Source organism: Apis laboriosa, unplaced genomic scaffold (assembly GCF_014066325.1).
Source record: "Apis laboriosa isolate Shangri-la unplaced genomic scaffold, ASM1406632v1 scaffold4_cov146, whole genome shotgun sequence".
Lineage (NCBI taxonomy): Eukaryota > Metazoa > Arthropoda > Insecta > Hymenoptera > Apidae > Apis > Apis laboriosa.
Window position 1 is genome coordinate 1412454 of NW_025223501.1, and position 21367 is coordinate 1433820.

At 29.7% G+C, this 21367-nt stretch overlaps 1 protein-coding gene across 8 annotated transcripts; it reads right to left on the bottom strand.

Annotated features, from left to right (window-relative positions):
• Nucleotides 1-20776, bottom strand: LOC122717292 (calcium-binding mitochondrial carrier protein Aralar1). Of its 8 annotated transcripts, XM_043941217.1 has the most exons (20): nucleotides 11697-11814; nucleotides 11143-11542; nucleotides 10285-10410; nucleotides 9748-9804; nucleotides 9397-9539; nucleotides 9209-9324; nucleotides 9001-9140; nucleotides 8790-8936; nucleotides 8568-8712; nucleotides 8394-8487; nucleotides 7231-7321; nucleotides 7028-7103; nucleotides 6706-6824; nucleotides 6460-6630; nucleotides 6228-6368; nucleotides 5952-6146; nucleotides 5761-5863; nucleotides 5563-5583; nucleotides 5024-5114; nucleotides 1-4733 (listed from the first exon to the last, which is right to left on the bottom strand). In XM_043941217.1, exons 3-20 carry the CDS (start codon nucleotides 10348-10350, stop codon nucleotides 4556-4558), a joined length of 2094 nt encoding a protein of 697 aa, XP_043797152.1. In that variant the 5' UTR covers nucleotides 10351-10410; nucleotides 11143-11542; nucleotides 11697-11814; the 3' UTR covers nucleotides 1-4555. The 8 variants fall into 8 exon arrangements, with proteins under 8 accessions (XP_043797152.1, XP_043797148.1, XP_043797151.1 ...); XM_043941213.1 differs by lacking the exons at nucleotides 10285-10410; nucleotides 11143-11542; nucleotides 11697-11814 and adding exons at nucleotides 18631-18723; nucleotides 20491-20776; XM_043941216.1 differs by lacking the exons at nucleotides 5563-5583; nucleotides 10285-10410; nucleotides 11143-11542; nucleotides 11697-11814 and adding exons at nucleotides 18631-18723; nucleotides 20491-20776 and having other exon boundaries at nucleotides 5024-5108.
• Between the last annotated feature and the right edge of the window lie 591 nt (nucleotides 20777-21367).

The window sequence follows — 21367 nt, forward strand, 5'->3', positions numbered from 1 at the left end:
TTGGGTAATATACTTAATAATCTTTTGTTTTTTTTTTTTTTTTTTTTTTTTAATTTAATTAGTTCTTTTAACCCTAATTCGCTTATTTAGTTTTTCTCTGGTATTATATGTTTTTTGTGCAATCGCGTAGTCATTTTGTCTGTTGTTGGTTCTCCGACCGAGTAGGCGAAATATCAAAGCCTGTGAACAGAGATCGAAACTTCGAGCTACATATTACATTTCTTGATAATATAATCTTTCACTTAGTTCTTTAAATTATTTTTCACTCATTCGCAAAGAAGTAATTGTTGTCGTTGATTTACATTCGTTATTTTTATGGGGTGGTTTTAATATCGTGGTCCTTATTGGCGATATCTTGCATTTCGATCTCTACTGGGAAAAATCGTGAATCGTTGCCGATAGAAAGAACAGGTGATCTTCAGAAATGCCGCAAAACAGAAGAAACAAATTGTCTTCACGTTTTAGGCCGATTGGAAAAATCCTGGATTTAAAACGAATCCAAAAGATTATGCTGTATTAATATAAAAAAAAAAAAAAATAATAAAATAGAATATGAACAAAAAATTATAAATACTTTATTTTTGTTATTTAAAGTACTAGTTTTATGAAAAGTAGAAATCTTTCAATTCCTTTACAATGCATGTCTGATTTCTCCTGTTCTTTTCTTCCCTTATCACAAGCTTGATTATCACGTTCGTTGCGTGCTCGTAAGCACGCATGCGCGCGCATGTGTGTGTATATGACGACTTGTAAACATTTTATTTTGTTAAACTCGACAAATACTTGTAACAACATTAAAAATTGTGACAACAATAAGAAAGAGATAAATCGTACTAAGAACGATGATTAGAGATTAGTGCAGAAATATTGAGAGAAATATTGTTCGACGGTGTGATAATATAAAAAACTAAAGTGTATTGAGCTGCAAATGCCCACGACGGATTCCTGAACTTTTTTTCATTTTATTATATATTCTCGAACCTTGCGAATACTTTTCTAAGTCAGTCCAATTGGACTCGAACCACTAACTAAAATTGCAAAAAGAAAACTCGAAGTGCCAAAAAAAAAAAGAAAAAAAAAAAAAAAAAAGAAAAAGTACAACTTCGAAAATATATTTGGCACTTGAAACGTCTTATCGATAAGGTAGTTGATCTACCTCAACTTTCCATCTTGATTGGTAATCGGTTATCAATCAATTAACAGGGAAATTTGTTACCGACCGTAAATCTTCTTATCGAATGCAAACCTTTTTATCGGCATTAAATTAATTGAATCGAATTCCATATACCAGTATTCGCATTTGCAAATTGTGCATGCCATACGCATGACATATACATACATATATGTACATTAAATTATGATCATATTTAAATTGATATTTCGGGCCAGAAAGCAATTTTTAGTTGCCCCAACAATATCTTTACATCATATTTTTCAATTGTTTTTTTTTTATATACATGATCTTCAGTATTGTATTTGTACGTGATTTCATTAATCACAACGGGCAAAAAAAATACGTTTCTTTAATCTAAAAGACAGCGCGTGTCTCTTCTCCCTTCGTTCCATGATTTTTTTGTTGCTTTCTTAAAATATGTTAACTATTTGAACTAAATATTGACAATTTGTCAGCTCATGAGATAATACTTTGATGCTTTTAATAACTATGACTACTTTTTTATTTTTTAGGATATTGCTCAAAATATGATGAATGATATTTGAAATTCTTTTTAACGAGAGATATCTAAGTTCTGGAATCAAGCTTGATTAATACTACATTAGATATAAGTATTAAGTGTAAGTACACGTGTGAAATTGAAATTTTATTAAATAAATTTAGATTAACTTTAAATTCCAAAACTTACACTGGAGGAAGACATAGGTCCTAATCTGCTGTAAAATTGTGATGGAAAAGTAAATATGTTTCACAAAAATATTTGCTTTTATCTACAAATAATTTTGTAGAATTTTTAAAAATTATAGTGTACAAAGATACTGTATCAAGATCTGATCAAGATCAAAATTTTTTTTTTTTAATTTTATAGGCAATAATCTGAGATCTTGATCAACAACATGCACACAAAAAGAAATACGCAATAGCTGGTAGTGAAAAATGCTGGTGAATCGCATTTCGCTGACAATCGGTAGCAACAATAAACTTTAATAATTCTACAATGTTGCTTAAATGAATGCTAATTTGAAATTCTTATAAAGAAGCGAATGGTAAATTTATAAAATCTAAAGCATTCTAAAGTATTTGTTCTCTGAGCACAATGATAAAAAATTATCTTTTGAAAAGTATTTTAAAAATATTATAATAATGCTGATCTTAAAGCTTGGTACAATTATTACTTTCGCGAATCTGTGCCTGCACACTTCGAAATGTTCGATCGAAAGTATCGAAAACTTGTCCCAAGCCATCTAATTTTCTCTACAGCAAGTACGAGCCGACGTATATTGTTAATAATATATTATCGAACTGCGGGAGGGAGCGTTTCACGGCCTTTTAGACCTCTCGACGAAAAACCAATATTGGTCGATATTGGTCGTTGCAATCGTTCAAAATTATCAAAGATACCACCGACAAACCAGGATCAAGAAATTTTTATACACTTGAATATCTTGATACATGAGAAAAAAAAATTTTCTTCATTCTCTTTTCTTAAGAAATATTGGACCATTGTATATCGACTCTTCGAATATTTTGAACGATCGTCTTAAGGATTCACAATGTTTTCTCGATCCATGCGTGTGATATAAAATAGCTCGAGACTCGTGAACATTAACTAGGGATGAAGGATCCAGTCCTTCTTTTTATCATTTTAAAACATTCCTCGAACTCTCGACTAAATTCTTACTTATAAATAGAACTCGTTTATCTTTGCATAGATAACGCGTGGAGGCCACACCGAGTTACTTTAATAAGCGGACGAAAATGTTTACGAGAAAAACATGTTCTAAAACATTCTCATAGTATCATACAAGACTCTTAACTCTAATCAGAGTATTGTCTGAGACAGGACAAAATATAACGTGATTCCTGATAGTTTGAGAATCTCGTGTGATACAGAATGTTTGAATATTTTTCACTAATTTTAGATAAAAAAGAAATAAATGTACAGTGGCATAACCTCTGATCTCGCTGTGCGATAGAATGAACAAAATTCTACATATTATTAAAAGTCAAATATCATCGAGATAATAATTATCGATCAAACGAAATTAATATACCGTTGTTATATCGAAAAAGAAATAAGAAAACGAATGGCAGTTGCGACTAGAAGAAGAGTAGAAAATAGGCGAACATGGCGGAACTCTACAGCCGTCGATCAGTAAATTAGAGATCAATAACTTGTACAGCCCTCCCGGGGCTTCATAAAAAGCTCAAAAAGCGATTCTAAAGGGTTGAGAGAAGCGGTAAGACAATTTTGAAACCTGCCAACATTCTTAGGAAAACAGAAATCCTGTTATGAAACCTCTATTTCCGCTCCAATTGAGTAGAACACTACAAAAATAGTGTGAACTCTTCGATACAAATACATATACGAACGAGTATATCTTCGATCCATTATATAAAAAGTAGAAAAAGTAATATGGTGACCACAGCGGCATAAAGCAAGGTTTGAAGCACGAACCGGTTTTCTATCTTTCTCTCTTCAAACCAGATTGGATTAAATATTTTAATGTAATTTCACCCTTCGCACCATTTTCTTCGTTTATATTTCTTCGATAAATTATCAATTTTCTTCATTTTCAGTAGAAAATTCTATTTAATGCAAAGTAACAATAAAAGAGATAAGCGTTGCTACCACGTATAGCTTGTATTTTGTTCGCTGTTTTAAATCAGGTGCAATGGGTGAAATGTGAAAAATACAAGATTATAGAAAAGAAAATATACAAAGAAGATAACTTCATCTACTTCTTCGCATCGCCAATCCATTCGAGCTCCACACTTGCATAACATAAGCGTAAAAAGGCTGCACTCGTTTCAATAATGTCTTTTAGGCTAAACCGTCTGTATTTAACTTGTCTAAACCCTGTGTGTGATTTTCTCACAATTGCTATCTCGATTTCGGTGAACCGATTATCACGAAGAAGGTTGTGCGTGTTGACGCTATCCTTTTTTTATCGTCAATTATCGTTAAACATACTAGACATAATAATCTACGTAATAATCTCGGATAGAATATGCAATTTTCACCATATTTCTATCTAACACTTTACTTTTAACTCTCGTATGTAATATGTCGTATTTGAATATCTTTCCAAGTTCTTTCTTTTTCCAAGTTTTTCTTTCTTTCGTGTCATATTTAACAACCTGCAACACTGTCATTATTCTTAAGGATTCTATGTCTTATGATGTTTCTCTTTATCCAGATTGAATTTATCATATCGATCAATCGACGGATTATCATTTTATTCGGTTTATGATTCTGTGGAGCTCGTTTCACTCATTTTTCTCAGATAGTCTGAATTTTCAGCGATTTGATACGAAATTCTGTAATGATGAGTAGGTCGCTATAAGCTTCATCATCTAGCTGAAGCTGAAACGATGACGTTACTTTCTGATTTTTTCTACTGCTTGGAACCTGGGCAGGCAAAGACCAAATTTTGTTTCGATGCCGGTAAAGATCGGTAAGGCAATCTGATAGCCTCCTATATGGTCTGGGTTAGTCGATCGAATCTCTTCTGCCACTCCTATCGCAGGCACCTTTTGCTCCGATCCCGTAGGTCGTCTGAAAATATCGTTTCAAATTATACGAAATAAATTAATAATAATTTCGAAAAAAAATTATTGTATAAATAACGATACATTTTTGGCTAATATGTGTTTGGATTTATTGAAAATTTATAACAATCAAATTGAGCGTATAGATAAAAACACAATTTTAATTTCTTAAGAATATACTTACCAAAACAATAAGGAGTTTCAATTTTTCTTAATTTGCATATACTTAATCGAAATGAATAAATGATTATTGAAAGCAAATAAAAATTAGTAAATATGAATAAAATATATACTCACGTTCCACCAAAATCAACTACGAACAGCCTTTGCAGAAGTTCATAAGTGAAAAGGGTGACGCCGAATTGAGGTGATGATCTGAATACTCGGGCTGTAAAATGGAAGAATATTATGAATAAAATCATTTGATAATTATTAAATTTTCACACACTGGTTTATATTCTTTGTCTGAATAAAGAATTGAATCTTAAAAGTGAATATGAATGTTATGACCTTCTATGAATAGACACATCTTCAGATTGAACATTGAAAATACTCGAAAAATCTGCTCCCTTGGACTAAAATTGACAACGAACGTGATTAGTATCATAAATTAATAAATAATGGATAAAAATGAAAGAAAAATCAAGTTAAAGATAAACCGTGCGATGTAATGTTTTCTGACAACCACTCTGCATAACAAAACAATAAACCTAGTAAAAAAAACAATTACACAAACGGATTAAAAGAAAAAATGACTAAACGAAGAAATAAGAGAGTGGTTGGGAAATGGAAAAAATCACGATAATTGGCAGGCAGAGAGAAAAAGAAGTACTCACTTAGAAGTAAGTTGCCAAGTCATATTGGAGAAAGAATAGTCGATAGATGCAGTAGGGCCAACGCCCACGCATGCGATCGACCAAATCAAAAATGTATTACTAACTTTCTCAAAGTAGAACTTAAAATAAATGTCACGACCCGATATAGCTACGAAATTTGTCCCGAATTTAATATTATTTCGAAATAGAATCTAATACCTGTGGCTCCTTTCCAAAATGCTCTTGCACCTTCTTCCTTGTAAATTTTCTTTGCACAGTCTAGTAACCCAGTATATGTCGTTTGACCTCGTCTCGCTATAACCTAAAATCAAATTAATGCATTGATTTTTTTTTTCTTCTTCTTAAAGAATAATGAATGAACAAAAAAATTTAGTATAGAAAAATCATACTTGTAATCTAGTTTTTATTACATCTGCAGGAGTGACCAGCGCTGCTGCAGGAATACCAGCAATCGCACCAGATACTAATAACGACAGAGGATTATTATATCCTCCTTCATCCGCTAATCGTGCCTTTGTATGAGCATATACTGGAAAATAAATTGCACTGAAAGGAATATCCCTCAAGAAACATGCTCTAGCACCCTAAAATATAAAAAAATCCAATTTTCTCATTGCATTACATGTCACGTTTTTTGTTTGATTATAGATTAATCGTGTACCCACTTTGTACAAGCCAAACAAGCCTAAGTCTTTTACGACAGTCCAAGCTCTAACTTTAGACCCGCCTGCTATTTCTCCAGCCACTTGCAATCGAATTTTCACAATTTCTAAAGGATTCGTAAATATTACTTGAGAACCTCCAGCCTGAAAAATAAACGAAATTTTACTATATATTTAAAATAAAGATCGATCATCTATAATGAAATGTCAAAGGATATTCTTACGGATCACTTACACAAGCACCAGATATAATTTCCCCGTAAAGGGGCAAGTTTCCTTTTTTATCCATGAACTTATCTCTGACAAAATCGTTAACGGTCAGCTTAATGGCCTTTTCTGGTGCTACACCCATCAATTGAGGTAACAAACCTCGGTAAAGGCCAAAAAAACCTTCGTGCCGGATCACCTGTCAAACGCAGGACACCAACTTCATAATTAAAAATGCAGGCAATGTATCGTAGCGAGACTTTTCGATTCCAACCTTTTGGAAGCAGTCAAAGCTGTTTCTATACATTAGCTCCCCAACCAACGATCCAGTCCTCTGATTCTGCATTCTTGTTTTCACCAAATCAATAGGATATACGGCTGTAGCGCCAACAGCTAAAGAAAACATTCTGCATCTAGTTTTTCTTATTTCCAACTATTGTATAACTCCATTCTTCATTGAATAGTTGAAGAAATTAATAAACAATTTTCCAAATCATTTTTATTTATTAAATTAGAAGAATTAATGAGCTTGGAATTCCAAAATCCTTCATGGCTGTATAAAAAAGAAAATGGATAATAACGATCATTGAACTTACCTCCACCTATGGACCCTAGAACGAACCGATAACCGCTTTCGAGTATCTGTACGATCACTCCACGCTCATCAGGACTCTGAAACAAAAATACTGACTATTGAACAACAAAACTGACATAATTTGATTGATGTAAATTGTTTCCATCTGGTAATTCTGGTATCAGCTGATTGGCTTGAGTGATCTTCTTGTGTGGCCACACTTACCGATACCGCTTTGATCTCTGCTAAGCGTTTCGTGATTTGCTTGAAATATTGCTCAGGAGTAAGAGCCACAAGATCGCTGTACACTATTTTCCTGAAATCCGAGAAAATGTGTGCTCAATACGTAGATCCGTAGCCACGTAGCAAAGATAAAGCAGATTAGAAGAAAAAAACAAATTGGACAGAAGGAAGAAAGAAATTTGAAAAAAGAAATAAATGAATAAGGTATTTCTAGGATGAATATTATAATAATAACAACGTCGATGGCACTGCTTCGAGCAATAATAAAAGTAGATCCTGTCAATATAAAAGAGTTCCTTAAACATTATCCTTAAGTTTGTCAATAGCATCGGATAAAATGGAATATCATTAGTGCCCACAATGTGCAAACGTTTTACAAATACCATCGTCCTAAGATAAATGCTAAAGAAAGTAGGTGAAGACAATGTGTATATTATCGATTTATGTACATACAAATACATTAGCAAAAAAAATAGGAATTATCTTTATGCAAAAAACAGCAAACGTGGAATTCAGATAAGAATATTTATAACTTACATAAATATGTGTATATATATATATATATATTTAAGTTAAAACGAAAAAAATATACTTTTGAAATTAATTTTTTTCTAAATTCATTGTTTCCGTGTTTTTTGAAAAGAATTCCCATTATTTTCGCACGAGGCCAACGTTTATGCTTTAAAACGGATTTATAGCACGTGATTATTCTTGTAATACAAAGACGCACCCAAGCCGCGAATCTGCCTCGTCATCTTCCGTAGATCTGATCCAGGCAGCGTAAACACGTAAACAAATGTATTCAATCATGAAAACTTTAATTGGCGTTTGCAAAAGATCGAAAATTATTATATGGGAAACTGTAATTTCTTATTAGGCATAGAAGGCGATTTTTAAAAGTGATTTACTTAACAGATTTAATTTTCATCCTTCCTTTGCCAAGAGACATTCGACATATTTTGGATGATGACGATGTTTGCTTGCTGGTGCAACGATAGCATATCAATTGTATAATGATTCATAACTGCTTTTCGTTGACCAGGTCAGCGTGGAAAATTATAACATTTTTGTTCATTCCACGTGACCTTTTTCTGAACGATCGATGCCAAGGAGAATGGCTCGCTCTCAGGATTGGAGATACTCACCCAGTTTGATGTAGCAGGTCGCATAGCTGGAACAGAATATCTACCTCCAATGGCGTAATCTGCGACATCATTTGTGCGGAATGAAGGAACCTCTCTGAAGCAATTAATCATGTTATCATTTTACTAAAAAAAAAATCCCTTCGTTTTTCAATTTGTATGGTAAAATTCAAATACCTTTGGTAACCTCTTCGAATCTGTGGCCATTCGTCGCGTTAAGATAAATACGTTTAATGAGCTCCATATTATTCAAGAGGGAATTGAACGCCATAAAATATGGAAAGCTGACTTTGCTACGTCCACCTTGTCCGGTGCTAGCTGCCTATAATTACCATAAAGCAATTAGTCACTCTCATCAGCATCGATAAAGGAATTTATCGTTCTAAATTGATTACTTACAGCGACCAAGTTGTCTCTTACATCCTTAGTTAATAAATGACTCTTAATGCTGAGCATGATATCTTGAAAATCTAATGCCGAAATGAAACCTTGCCCATCCTTGTCGAATTTCTTGAATGCTTCTGTCGCGTATTCTTCATGGAAATCCTAAATAAACAATATATCCTAACGTTCTAGAAATAAGAAATTTCTCTTATATTGGAAAACTTACGTGCAAAAATTGACTGAACTCCGCATAGCTTATCAGTCGCTGTTTATCCTTTCCAAAATAAAGTTTAATGAAACTGCTATCCATATTGAAGGGCATCCGCCGATGGAGTTCCGTTTTCCGCATCACCTCAGCGAACTCATCTGAAAAGTGAATAATACGAGATGGAAATTCGTTGTTAATCGCTTTTAAGAATAAAATCTCTACACACCAAATGCAACCATTCCATTTCCATTAGTATCAAACAGTTGGAAAGCTGTCTTATACAAAGCATCTGGTACACAAAGCAATCCTTCGAACGCTTGAAACTCGGCAAATGATATGAGTCTGGAAAAATATTCACCTATTATTAGTTATTTTTCACGGATATTAAAAGAAGAAAAAATATTGGAAACAAACCCATCTTTACTGGTATCGACGATACCAGCCAGCAAATTGACGGAGTCAGGATTGTAATCAGGGTTGGTGTAGAGTCCAAGATAAGTTCGGACAAAGTCAGACGAGGTCATAAACCTTTCGCCATTTTTCTCTTGTGAAGCGTACTGTAAGTTTTTAAAAAAAAAGTTTATAAGTAAATTTATTTCTAAATCTATCGATCGGGCAATTTTATCTTAATATATTGTTATCTAATACATATCTTAATATATTGTTATCTTCTTGATAAAATCATTTATACTTGATAAATCTTTAAAAAATTAATTAAAATCTTATTGTATTATAAAAATTAACTCAAACTAATTTATTATTTACCTGATTAAATATTTCATGGAGGCGTTCAGTATTTGCACGCTTTAAATATCCAGAACCCTAAAAATTACAAATAAGATTAATAACTTTTTGAAAAAAAAAAAAAACTATTTATTTTGAGATAAAAAATTCTCTTAAGATTAAATAATGATAGAGTTGAAGTGTCCTACGAATGACGTTGACTATCAATATTAATATTTCAAGGACAAAAATTCAGCATTTCTTCACAACTATACATTATTATAAATTTCACAATAAGTCTGATTTCTTGTATCGAACATTGACAAACAAATAATATAATAGCATTATCGCTGAATGGAGCCAAGAAGACTTTTAAATAGTGTTTATGAACCATGGGTTATCAACGATACAATTTATCATCACATGATATAAAAGGTTGCATTTATTGCTTGCACTTATTACGTAAATTATAGATACGAATATTTGTAATAACGCCAGTGGCGCTAATATAACACATCGGATGAGATATAAACACAACCGGTTAATAATATGATTAAGGATAAATTTATATGCACTTAACATTATAATAGTCGTAGAATTGCACGGTTCGAAGTTCAAAGGCACGACTGAACTTAGCAACACCATTGTAAAAAGGGATCACGATCTCGTTTATTTAATAATTCTGCCAAGAATTATATGTTTGCACTTCCAACAAGCCACCATAAACGTTGTCACATGCAAAATACGAAGAAAGAACAAAGTCAAGTGATTGAACCACAGATCGAATAGAGAATTAAATTTGCATGGACTCCCTGCCTTTGCATGTCTATAAAGCCTTGAAATTGAAACTGTATATGGTACATTCAATTATCGTAAAATTTTAGTACTAATTACGATATATATTAAAAATTGTCCCATTTAATAAAGAACTTACATAAAAATTGGAGAAGAGAAGAATCATCAAAGAAAAAATTAAAAAATATATATATATATAACTTACATTGATCATACACAACGATCGAATTATAATTTGAAAAAATACGTAAATGAATTTACGTATGTAGGCGGGTCACATGTTAATCACATGAATAACAAACCGACTTACTATTAATTTACTTTTTCATGGTCGCACAATGCTCGAGAACTTGACGCAGAAAATAATACAATAATGATATAACTTAGTCAAACAATATGCCAACTTTAGCTAGAAGATGATAATTTGATCATCTCACCAAGGAGAAACAGAGATAGCATAACTAATCACACATAGGAAGATTATTAAAGAAGATGTATAAAATTGAAATTATAAGATAAGCTCCTTAAGATTTATAAAATAAAAGGGAATAAAAACGAGCAAAGAAACTAGCACTTCTTATAACACTTACACATAAACGTACCAACTGATAAAACAACGTTTTACATATGTTTCTCACATACCATTATAGTCTTTGGATTCTTCTTTCTTTGATTGTTTAAACAAAAAGGATCCAATAAAAGTGGGGGGCGATCACGTATTGTTTCCTCAAAGCTTTGCAATCAGCATACTGATATTGAAGATAACGTAAAAAATGATAGCAAGTACGTATGAACAATGGCACGCGCGTAACACATATGTACAATTGCAATAAAAGAGTGAGAATGAGAGAATAAGAGAATAGTGTCTCGCGCGCAATAGCCACGATGATACTGATTCAGCCTTGTCATACGAAAAGAGAACATTGCCACTACTCCCTCCACCACTCTAAAAGACTGTTGCCTTTTTCTTCTGCTTTCAGCGATAGCTCGTCATCTCTTCTCCTCTCTTAATTTCTTGTGTAAATAAGATTCCTTAGGAAACCTACAAATTTGTGTAAATTATTACAAAGAGACAAATACAGAAAATCAAGATATATTTTAAATTGATTGATCAATCCTTCATTTATTCGAATGTCACAAAAATAATATCGAATGATCATGAGTGACTCGAACCCATCACTATCATCTTAACCCACATGAGAGTTTCCTGTCCTTTTTTATTCTACTCCTCACATGCACTCAATCTCATTCCAACGTTCCTTTTTTTGTTCCCTCCAATTTCACATGTCCATTTCTCATCCCTTCCTCTTTTTTTTTTTTTTTTTATTTCGTATTTCTTCACTCGGTTTCCGCAATCATCTGAGAATTCTCGTTTTTCCTGTTTCCAATTCTTTCGTTCTCTTTTTTCTTTAGATTTTTTTCTCCTTGAGATTCAATTTCTTTGAACGAAAGATACAGAATTGTCACTGATGGTCTCGATCATTGTCAAGAGCAAGTATTTTTGCGTACTCACGAGCGCGTGTCTTGGCTAACCGGTCGACCGGTTGCTTTCATTTTGCAACGCCATGTGTTACGTAATCCGGTAAGTTGATTCTCAATATATAATACACACACGTACGTTAATTAAATTACTTGATTAAATAGTTTTTTTTATATTTTTAGCGTCTATCAAATATATTATAGATTAATATCTATATATTAACATCTAGATATTATTGTCGCATTATATCAAATTATATTATATATATAGTTGACAGTAATTGATATATAAATTATTTCATAATTAGTTAATAATTTAATTTTATTTTTAAATACTCGAAATAAATAAATAGAAATCTTTTCCTTATTAAATATGAATTCTTTTTTCCTGTATTAAATGATATTTATTTAACGTAGCTGAATTAAATGCGAATCAAAGAGTACTCTTCAATAAAAGAGACATGTAATCAATAGATAATATTAGAATGACGCCAGAGAATTTCCTGTCACATTTCACAAACAATTTAAGCGTCTGTATATCCTCCATCGATGGTGGACATGTATTCGTTTCTGAGAAAATATAGGTTTCCATCGTGGAACTGAAATTCTATCAGTGCAAAGAACTTAAACTACAGCGTAGTAGACTTAATAAGGATCGTTTTACCTACGTTGGTGATAAGATTCAAAATGGCGTAATTTCCATCGTGTCTTTTACCGTCTACCGATTAGGCTGAAACTACAAAAACTAATCTTACTAAAATTAAATAATTTAAGATAAACAATAAAAAAAAGAAAAGCTAAAAATATTTTAAAGAATCTAATTATATGTTATGAGAAAAATATTTATATAATAGAATCAAGGTTATATCTAATCGCTATTAGCCTTATGTAAATTCTAATAAATTATGACTAACATATAGTCCGTATAATAACGTATAGTAATATATAGATATAATCATTTATTATTTCAAGAGTTAATTTAATTGATAATCATTTCCATGAATTATAAAATAAACATATATCATTACTAAGAGTTTAACTATTCAATTTCTTATCGGACAGAAATCAGAATCACTCGATTTCCCGAATCGCGCACCTATAACTACAAATCTAAACATTCGTCAGAATTGACTCTACAAAGAATTAAAAAAGAATGGCAATTCTCTGCGCTATAGTCGCAGAACGGTCGATTCCTCCTGACCCATACCTAGGAAAATAATTTGTAGCGGCATTTTCAAGTGTCGCTTTCTCTTTCCGAATCTCAAAATAATGGGACAATGAACAATTATATTCTGAATTTTGGAAAATTCATGTTCTCTTATAAAATAGTTATAACTATTGATTATTATCATTTAGAGACATTTCTCATTATCATTTATATCACTTTTTAAAAATATTTCTTCTACTTCCATTTTAAATCTATGAAAAGAACAATTGAATACATTGATCAATAACAGCAATCTAAATAAGTAGACAGCTCACAATGCTAATGCCTCTTAACACATCTTTGTCATTTAATCGATCTTTCCAAATGGTCGAAAAAGATTGGAAAAAGAAGCAACAGGTGTGCTTTGAAATAGTAAAGTACAAAAGCGACAACGAATTATAATGAAAGTGTGTGCGAGTTATAGACCTTGTATTCTACCGAAATAGATGTACATATAACTTGGAAGGTATCTAATGCGGTTAAGAAGTTTCAATCTACTGTCGGGGGCCACTGGAAGGATTGGATTTATGGATAAACTAGACGACAACAAGATCACACGTTTATATAATAAATCTGCTGGAATAATTAAGAATATGCTGTTATTTTTGCCGATTATATAAGTTGGCTTTTGTAATGTTTAGACTGATGTTTAAATCCATTCTCTAAAGGCGCGATTTTACTAGTGATTTCAATTCATCGAACATTGTTCGTAAACAGTATTCGGTGGTCAATGCATTGCATGCTATTTGCTTTTCACAAAAGAGTCTACAGTTACCGACAAACAATTTACAAGTTTCATTTACGAACTATTCACGAAGATTATATAAATCTAGTGGGCATATTTTTTTTTAGAATCAAAGATTTTTAAATAATCTTTTCTTTTTTTTAGAAATAAAATTTATAATGATAGATTTTTTAATTTTCTTAAGAATTAAAAATTATATGAAGATGACGAATTTATTTAGGTATCTTCAAGGATAACTATTTTAGAAACTTGAAACATATTTTTCTTCGATTTTTTTTTTTTTTTAATTCCTGAATATTAAAAAAGGAACTTTCTTAATAATATAAACTTATAGAGAACAAAAAAAATATATAGAACTTTTCAACACTTTAAATATATACTTTATATTATATATATATTCAAATAAAAAATGATCGCTCTGATAATTGTTTCCTAATGCAAATCAACTAACGTTGAAACATACACTTATTAAGATAATGATAAACATCAATTGTAATATCACGTAACAAAAACGATTATATCCACGTGAAAAACGAATCGCAACTTGAATCAACTACATTCCAATGAAATTACCTCACTATTTTTCTCTCAAGGCTTATAAATGTCTTTTTAAATCGTCACTTCCACATTTTTTTCAGAGATTCTTTAAAATTCATTCCAAACACCTAGAGTTAAAAACAGATCACAATTTACAATCACACACACAATGAATCATTATTCAAAAAATTATAAATGATTCACAGTAAAATATTAAAATTGGAAATAACAATTTTAGCGCAAAAGTAATTTAAAACCAATCTCAGCTAACCTCTTCGTATTCCCCGTTGCTCATCTCTCCCTTTCTCTCCACTTTTTTAAGTTCAACAAACAAGTATCTAGCACCTCAGAATAAAATGCGTCACCTATTTCATGTGGTTATGTACACACAACAGAGAAAACGACAATACACTTCATTTCCCGACTCACATGACTACAACATTTGGATCTTATCGTTTCCAGACAGAAGTTACCTCAAGAACGATTCAGGCGTGACTGGCGTTGAGTCGACGCAAACCTCACGACGCAACTGGTGCAGGTTCACGCACAAAAGGGGAGGTGGACACGAGGTCCCCGACCCTCTTACAGGGAAAACTGTTACAGGAAGGCCCAGATATATTGCACATATATATATACCTTACCCATTATTCCATTTAATCACAAACAAACATTGGCATCGTACTAAACTAATTTTGGCATCGTAGTTTCTTTTATTCTTATAAATGATTTTTATATTTTCTTCTTTTCTGTAAATAATTTTAAACTATTATAAATTTTTTTTTCAAATAATTTTTTTTTTTTTAGATTAAAATTTAACAATTTAACAGATTATTTCATAAATAATAAAAAAATTTGAGTATCTTAATCTTCATTTTAATTTTTAATAGATGGATCGAAAGGATAAAAGACGTACAAATATATTTCCAGGAAGAATCCTCAAGAAAAATCAAAGTAAAATCAGATTCCTGACATGATCGATCTAATTCTGCAATTGAGTCCAATACGTCTGGGAATGCAAAATTTTGAAGTTAACCCAGATTGTCCGCTCAAGCCAAATTAGAGTCCTGGAATAATGCAGATCAAAAAATATAAATAGTCCAAAAAATAGTTATATAAGAAATTAATTGAAATTTTTCCAAATATATGAAAGTATATTTCAAAATTAATGATTGATATAAAATTCATTGATACAAACTGTTATATTTCCAATCGATCCTTTTTGGATAAATTTAATTCAAACATGAAAATTCAAAATATTTTTAATAATATATATAATTTTTAATAACATTACAAAACTATATTATTTTTTTTGAATAATTGTAAAATCAAAAATTTAACATTTAGTTTTTTATTTTATTAAATATAAAGTTAAATGTTAAATAATATCTTATTAATTATTATAAAATTTCAAATTATGAATTTTTACATATATTAAAATTATATTATAAATATACATATATACATATGTGATGCATATGAAACAAATTACAAAACAAATTAATCATGTATGTAAAATATACTTATGTAAAGATATTACATATTTTTAATAATGCAAAATGAATTATTTTAATGATTCTTAAAAAAAAATGTGGAAATTATCTTGATGATAGAATCAAGAGAATAATGTAAATTCGTCACTGAATCAAACGAAATCATAGTGGAATAATGTTGTAGCTGGGATAATAATACTCATATCCAGGTCTCGCGTACGCAAAAGGAATTGGGTCAATGCGAAGGGAACAACGTTGAACCCAGTATGAATCTCGCAACCGTGAGAGAAACGCATATTTTATTAAAAAAAATGTCGTTCAAAAAAACAAATTTCATACCAAATCTCCAGGTTAACCATGAGCGTTTTTAATGATGAGATACCAATATACAATATATTAAATGCAAATATCTGTTTACTCTGTTATTCTATTATTAACCATTCTACTTTCGTCTAAATTTTGTTTCCTTTTTTTATATTAAATTTAACTTTGATTATTTATATACATTTCATTTCTTTGCGTATTACTGAAAGGAATATTAAATAGAATTTTTATTTCAACTTTTCTTTCAATTTCAAACTTAATCTTATTACATGTATAAAATTTAATGTATAACTAATAATTTAATATATGTCTAATATTTTAGTTTAAATTTTTAATGTCCAAAATTGAGTAACTAATTATAGGTTAGATACTAATTATTATAAACTATTAAATAGAAAATCTAGGCAATAGAATATGAAGTTGGAACAGAAATTGGAGATGAAAAGGCGCCTTTAGGCCATCTACCATAATATACTTATATAAATGTAATATACCTAGTATGCATGATTGTAACTTTTATTAAAAAATAATAAGAAAGTATTTATATTACTGTCGATGTAAATCATCATCATTTTACATTGTTTTTAAAACAATATATAGTAATTAAAAATATAAATTGTGTTATTTTTCTTCTTCATTACATTATCTTTTAAATTTGAGGTTATGAATTTATCGCGTACATACGATTCAACAATTTTATTTAATATTTTTTGAATAAATATAATATAAAAAATTTTAAATTGTTTTGTTTAATCATTTGAAAAAATAAAAGAAAAAATATAAAATTGGTGGAAACCAATGAGTGCCATGATTTTTGCGCAACACTATTCGCGCAAATTTATACAGAGCTCGGAATTAGCACGGCCTGAAAATTTCGAGTCATAGTATTTTCGGTTCGCGAATCGCTCTACTAAAATCTACAAGCTTTCGCAAACCTCTAAAGGTTATTCACTCTATGACTACATCGTTAAATCAGAAAGTATTTGTTATAAATATTTATTAATTCTGACAAAATTCTGATGTTATATTAATTTTATATTAAAAATTAAAAACTTAATAAAAATTAATAAAAACTAATTAATAACATTATATACTAAAGAAAAATTGCAAATATATATTAATTCACTATCTTATTTACATTACTACTAACCTAACCTAATTTCAAAATAGCAATATCATTTAAGAAGAATTTTATCTATTCGATTGTATCACGATAATTCTTCAAAATATTCGAATTAATTATATAATTGCTTAGTATGATTAAGAATCGTATATCAATCATCACGCTGATAATTTGATAATCATTAATTAAATTTATATATATGTATATCAAAGCAAAATTATTTATAATACATTAATAAAATATATCATTAAAATTATTATTATAAGAAAAAAAATGATTCATTTATTGATTTATAACTATATTTCACGTTGATAAAAAAAATCATAATTTGAAAAAAATGACAATTTTTTATTTATGCGGATATATTATACTAAATTATATTTCATAAAAGGGACTAGCAATATTTTTTATAGGTAATATACTTTTATAATAACTAAATTACAATAAATTGATAATTTTAATCAATTATCTCGAATGTTTATTATTAATCATAGCTTAACTTTGAAATAATAACGATATATATATATATATATATAACGATTTTATCGATGTTTACCAACTGTTAGTAAATCTCGAAACTATAGATATACTAATAAATAAATCTTAAATTAGAGAATATTTTATATTTTATAACAAAAATTCCTCAAAAAATGATTGCTTTAATAACAATGAAGGTCAAAGTTTAAATCGCTTGCGAAATAATGCGACTTTAGCCTCCTGTGACCGACTTTTTAGAGATTCAAGCTTAAAGTTCGTGCTTTATCTACAGGAAATAAGCCTCAATTTCTTTTTCCATCTCTTTTTTCAATAATAATCAAATAAATGAAAACAACGAGAACTAAAACACTAAAGAATTAAAATTTTAAAAGAATTGGCAAAGTCAATATGAACTGATATTTTTATTATATATATTTTAATAATAATAATAATATTCTTTAACATTTTAATAAATTATGTTTTGTTATATCTCAGTTTATGTTTCTTTAAAACAAAACAATATATCTGTATCATGAATAGAATAAAGCTTCATTAGAGTTTTGATAGATAAATTAAGATAATTAAAATAATAATTAGATAATGTAATTTGAAAAAATAATAATGAAATAAATTAAAAGAATTTTTAATGTTTTATGAAACAAATGAAAATATTACCTATATAATTATTAAGAACTGTTAGATAAGGAATTACTTAAAAAAATCTGATATATGAAACTTGCGTACTTACTTCTTGTGAAATATTTATTTTTTCTGATTCTTCATCAACTATGTAACTGTTTTCTTGTATTTCTACAGCTAATGCAGCTATCAGCAATTCAAACTGAAAATTGAATTCATTAAATCACTAAAACGATACTGGTTTCTTCTAGTTCTCAATATTTTAAATCACGTGAATCAAGAATGATAGTTAATATTCATTAGAATAAAAAAAGAAATAAAACAAAAAACAAATCGTTTTTTAACAAAATATAATATATCACTTGCTTATTGTAAAAATAATTGCATAATAAATTATGATATTTATATTATTTGTAAAATTATATATTATATGCAATTATATCTAATTGTAATAAAAGAATTATAGTATTTGTAAAACAAGTGATTTGTTTCAATCTGGAAACATGTTAAATAATCGATAAATAATAAAAGAAATTATAAACTTCTTTATGTGATTCTATCTCTTTATATTATCTTCATTCTATTCCTTAAATTCAATTTATCGATCTAAAAAAATATATTGATAAATTTATATAATCGAAATATATCGATTATATTTAATATATCGATTAATCGAAATATATCGATTATATTTGATTATATTTGACATGTCGATTAATCAAAATATATATTATATTTAATATATCGATTAATCGAAATATATCGATTATATTTGACATGTCGATTAATCAAAATATATATTGAATAGATTAATATATTATAAAGCAAAAATAAATAATGCATAGTGAAAAATAAAATGTTTACAAATTTAAGAATCATTTTTTTTTTTGCAAAAATTTTACATTTGTGTTTGAAAATGAGATTTAAAATTACAAAAGGAAGGATTATTGCGTTCATCACGGTCAAGGTGATCATAAGTAGTCATGTAAGTACATATATCGTTCGATTTGGATCGAATGTCTGCATTCTCCTCGCTCATTCCTACAACTCTAAAAATAGGACACTTTCAACCATTTCCTCACCTACTTATATAAGTTATGCGTCAAAATTCTTGGTTGTCGGGGTTATTAAACTGATTATCTTTTTTTTCTTAATTCTTGTAATTTTCATTCTCTTAAAGAATATAATCATTTACCGCAGTGACTAATAATAATAATATTTGAGAATTCTTTTCGTAACTTTAAAACTTTAAAAACAAAAGTTTTATAATTTCAAAACTATTATTTTAGATATGAAATATAGAATTCATAACAAAACAAAAATAATACTATGGATTATGGAATTTTATGAAATTTTTTTCACACTAGTATTAGTACGTATGACATATGTATAATATAGTATATATATATGTATATTTATAATATAATATTTTTTCATTTACTGCTACTAATCTCTACAAGCGATCTCTCCTTTCATATTAGAGAGGACAGGATGTCAGTAATCATCGTTGTCATTTATATTATATAGGATATATGGAAGGGCGGGGTGCGGATAATATACGTTCAACACATTCAGAAGATATAAGATAGATATAAATCAAAAAGTAAAAAAGAATCGCGGTGAAGATATCGAGATCGAGAGTGAGGTTTGCGGCCGAAGTCCCGATGACCTCGAAAGTAAGACAGCCTCGCGACCGGAGACTTCAGGATCGATATCCGCACCGCCATTCGTGGACACGTCCAACTTGATGCAGATGTCACTTGGCCAGTACCGCTTCCGTCTCTGCGGCAGAGCTCAATGAAAAACGAACTAATCGCAAACTAGTCGTTCAAGGTGAAAAAAACAACATAAACATTAAAGGAATCTCAAATTCAAAAAAATGATCCACCTCAAGCAACCATTACGGAAATGGCATACACGGTACGCTATACCGCGTAATCAAATGAACAGATCGGTAAAACTTACCCACCTCTTCACAGGATGCTCGAACGAGAAGCGAGTCCATCAACATTCCCAGCAGGAAGCTTTACCTCGATTGTCCTTGCACACAAGTTCGCAACAAAATTGGAAAAAAAATGAGATTCCTAAGAACGGTTAGCTATTTCACTGTCAATCTTTTAAATTTTCAAATTGGCGTTCGACGACACACTCTCACACACACAGTCACACACTGGACCACACACCGGAACTTTTCGTACCGAACTTCTTTACAGTCGACTTATCCAAAGTGCCGCGACGCACTCTACGAAACGCTCACCTGTTCTTTGAAAACACTTGATGAAACGGAAGCTGCCATACTACTGTGCATCAATCAATCAACTAGCGCCATCTCGTTGCTCATAATATTACTGATTAAATGTTCGATAGTAGCGCCATTAGTTTTCAAATTCGCGCCATTTTTTAAATTTTATTTCATTATCGATCGAGCTTGCTCTCTTTCTTTTTCTCTCTCTTTCTCTCTTCTCAATAGAAATATTTATTCATTTTTTTAAATAAATAAAATTTACCTGATAACGAATTTCCTTGAATTCATATTTAATTTTTATTTAAAGAAAATTCAAATTTAATTTAAATTTTAACTTGAAGTTTTTTACATATGTTAATTTAAAAAATATTATATTAAGATAAAATATTTACAATGTCAAAATTAGTTTTATCTTCAATTTTAATTACTGTGAGTCACTTCATTTAAAATTTAAGTTTCAATATTGTTAATTGCGTTTTAAGTTTTTTACAAACATATGCTATTAATTTTTTTATAAAATGTTTTTATAATTTCTTTATAAATAGATTCTATGATATATATCATATATCAAAAATTTCGATAAATTATTTTAATTTAATGT

Excerpts from the sequence above, each read along its gene's own strand:
- LOC122717292 (XM_043941213.1), bottom strand. The coding sequence starts at position 20,532 with ATGTTGATGGACTCGCTTCTCGTTCGAGCATCCTGTGAAGAG. Across the intron at positions 7,322-8,393 it reads GACCTGCTACATCAAACTGG|GAAAATAGTGTACAGCGATC; the intron begins GTGAGTATCTCC and ends CTCGGATTTCAG. Across the intron at positions 6,825-7,027 it reads TCTAGGGTCCATAGGTGGAG|CTGTTGGCGCTACAGCCGTA; the intron begins GTAAGTTCAATG and ends TGTTTTCTTTAG.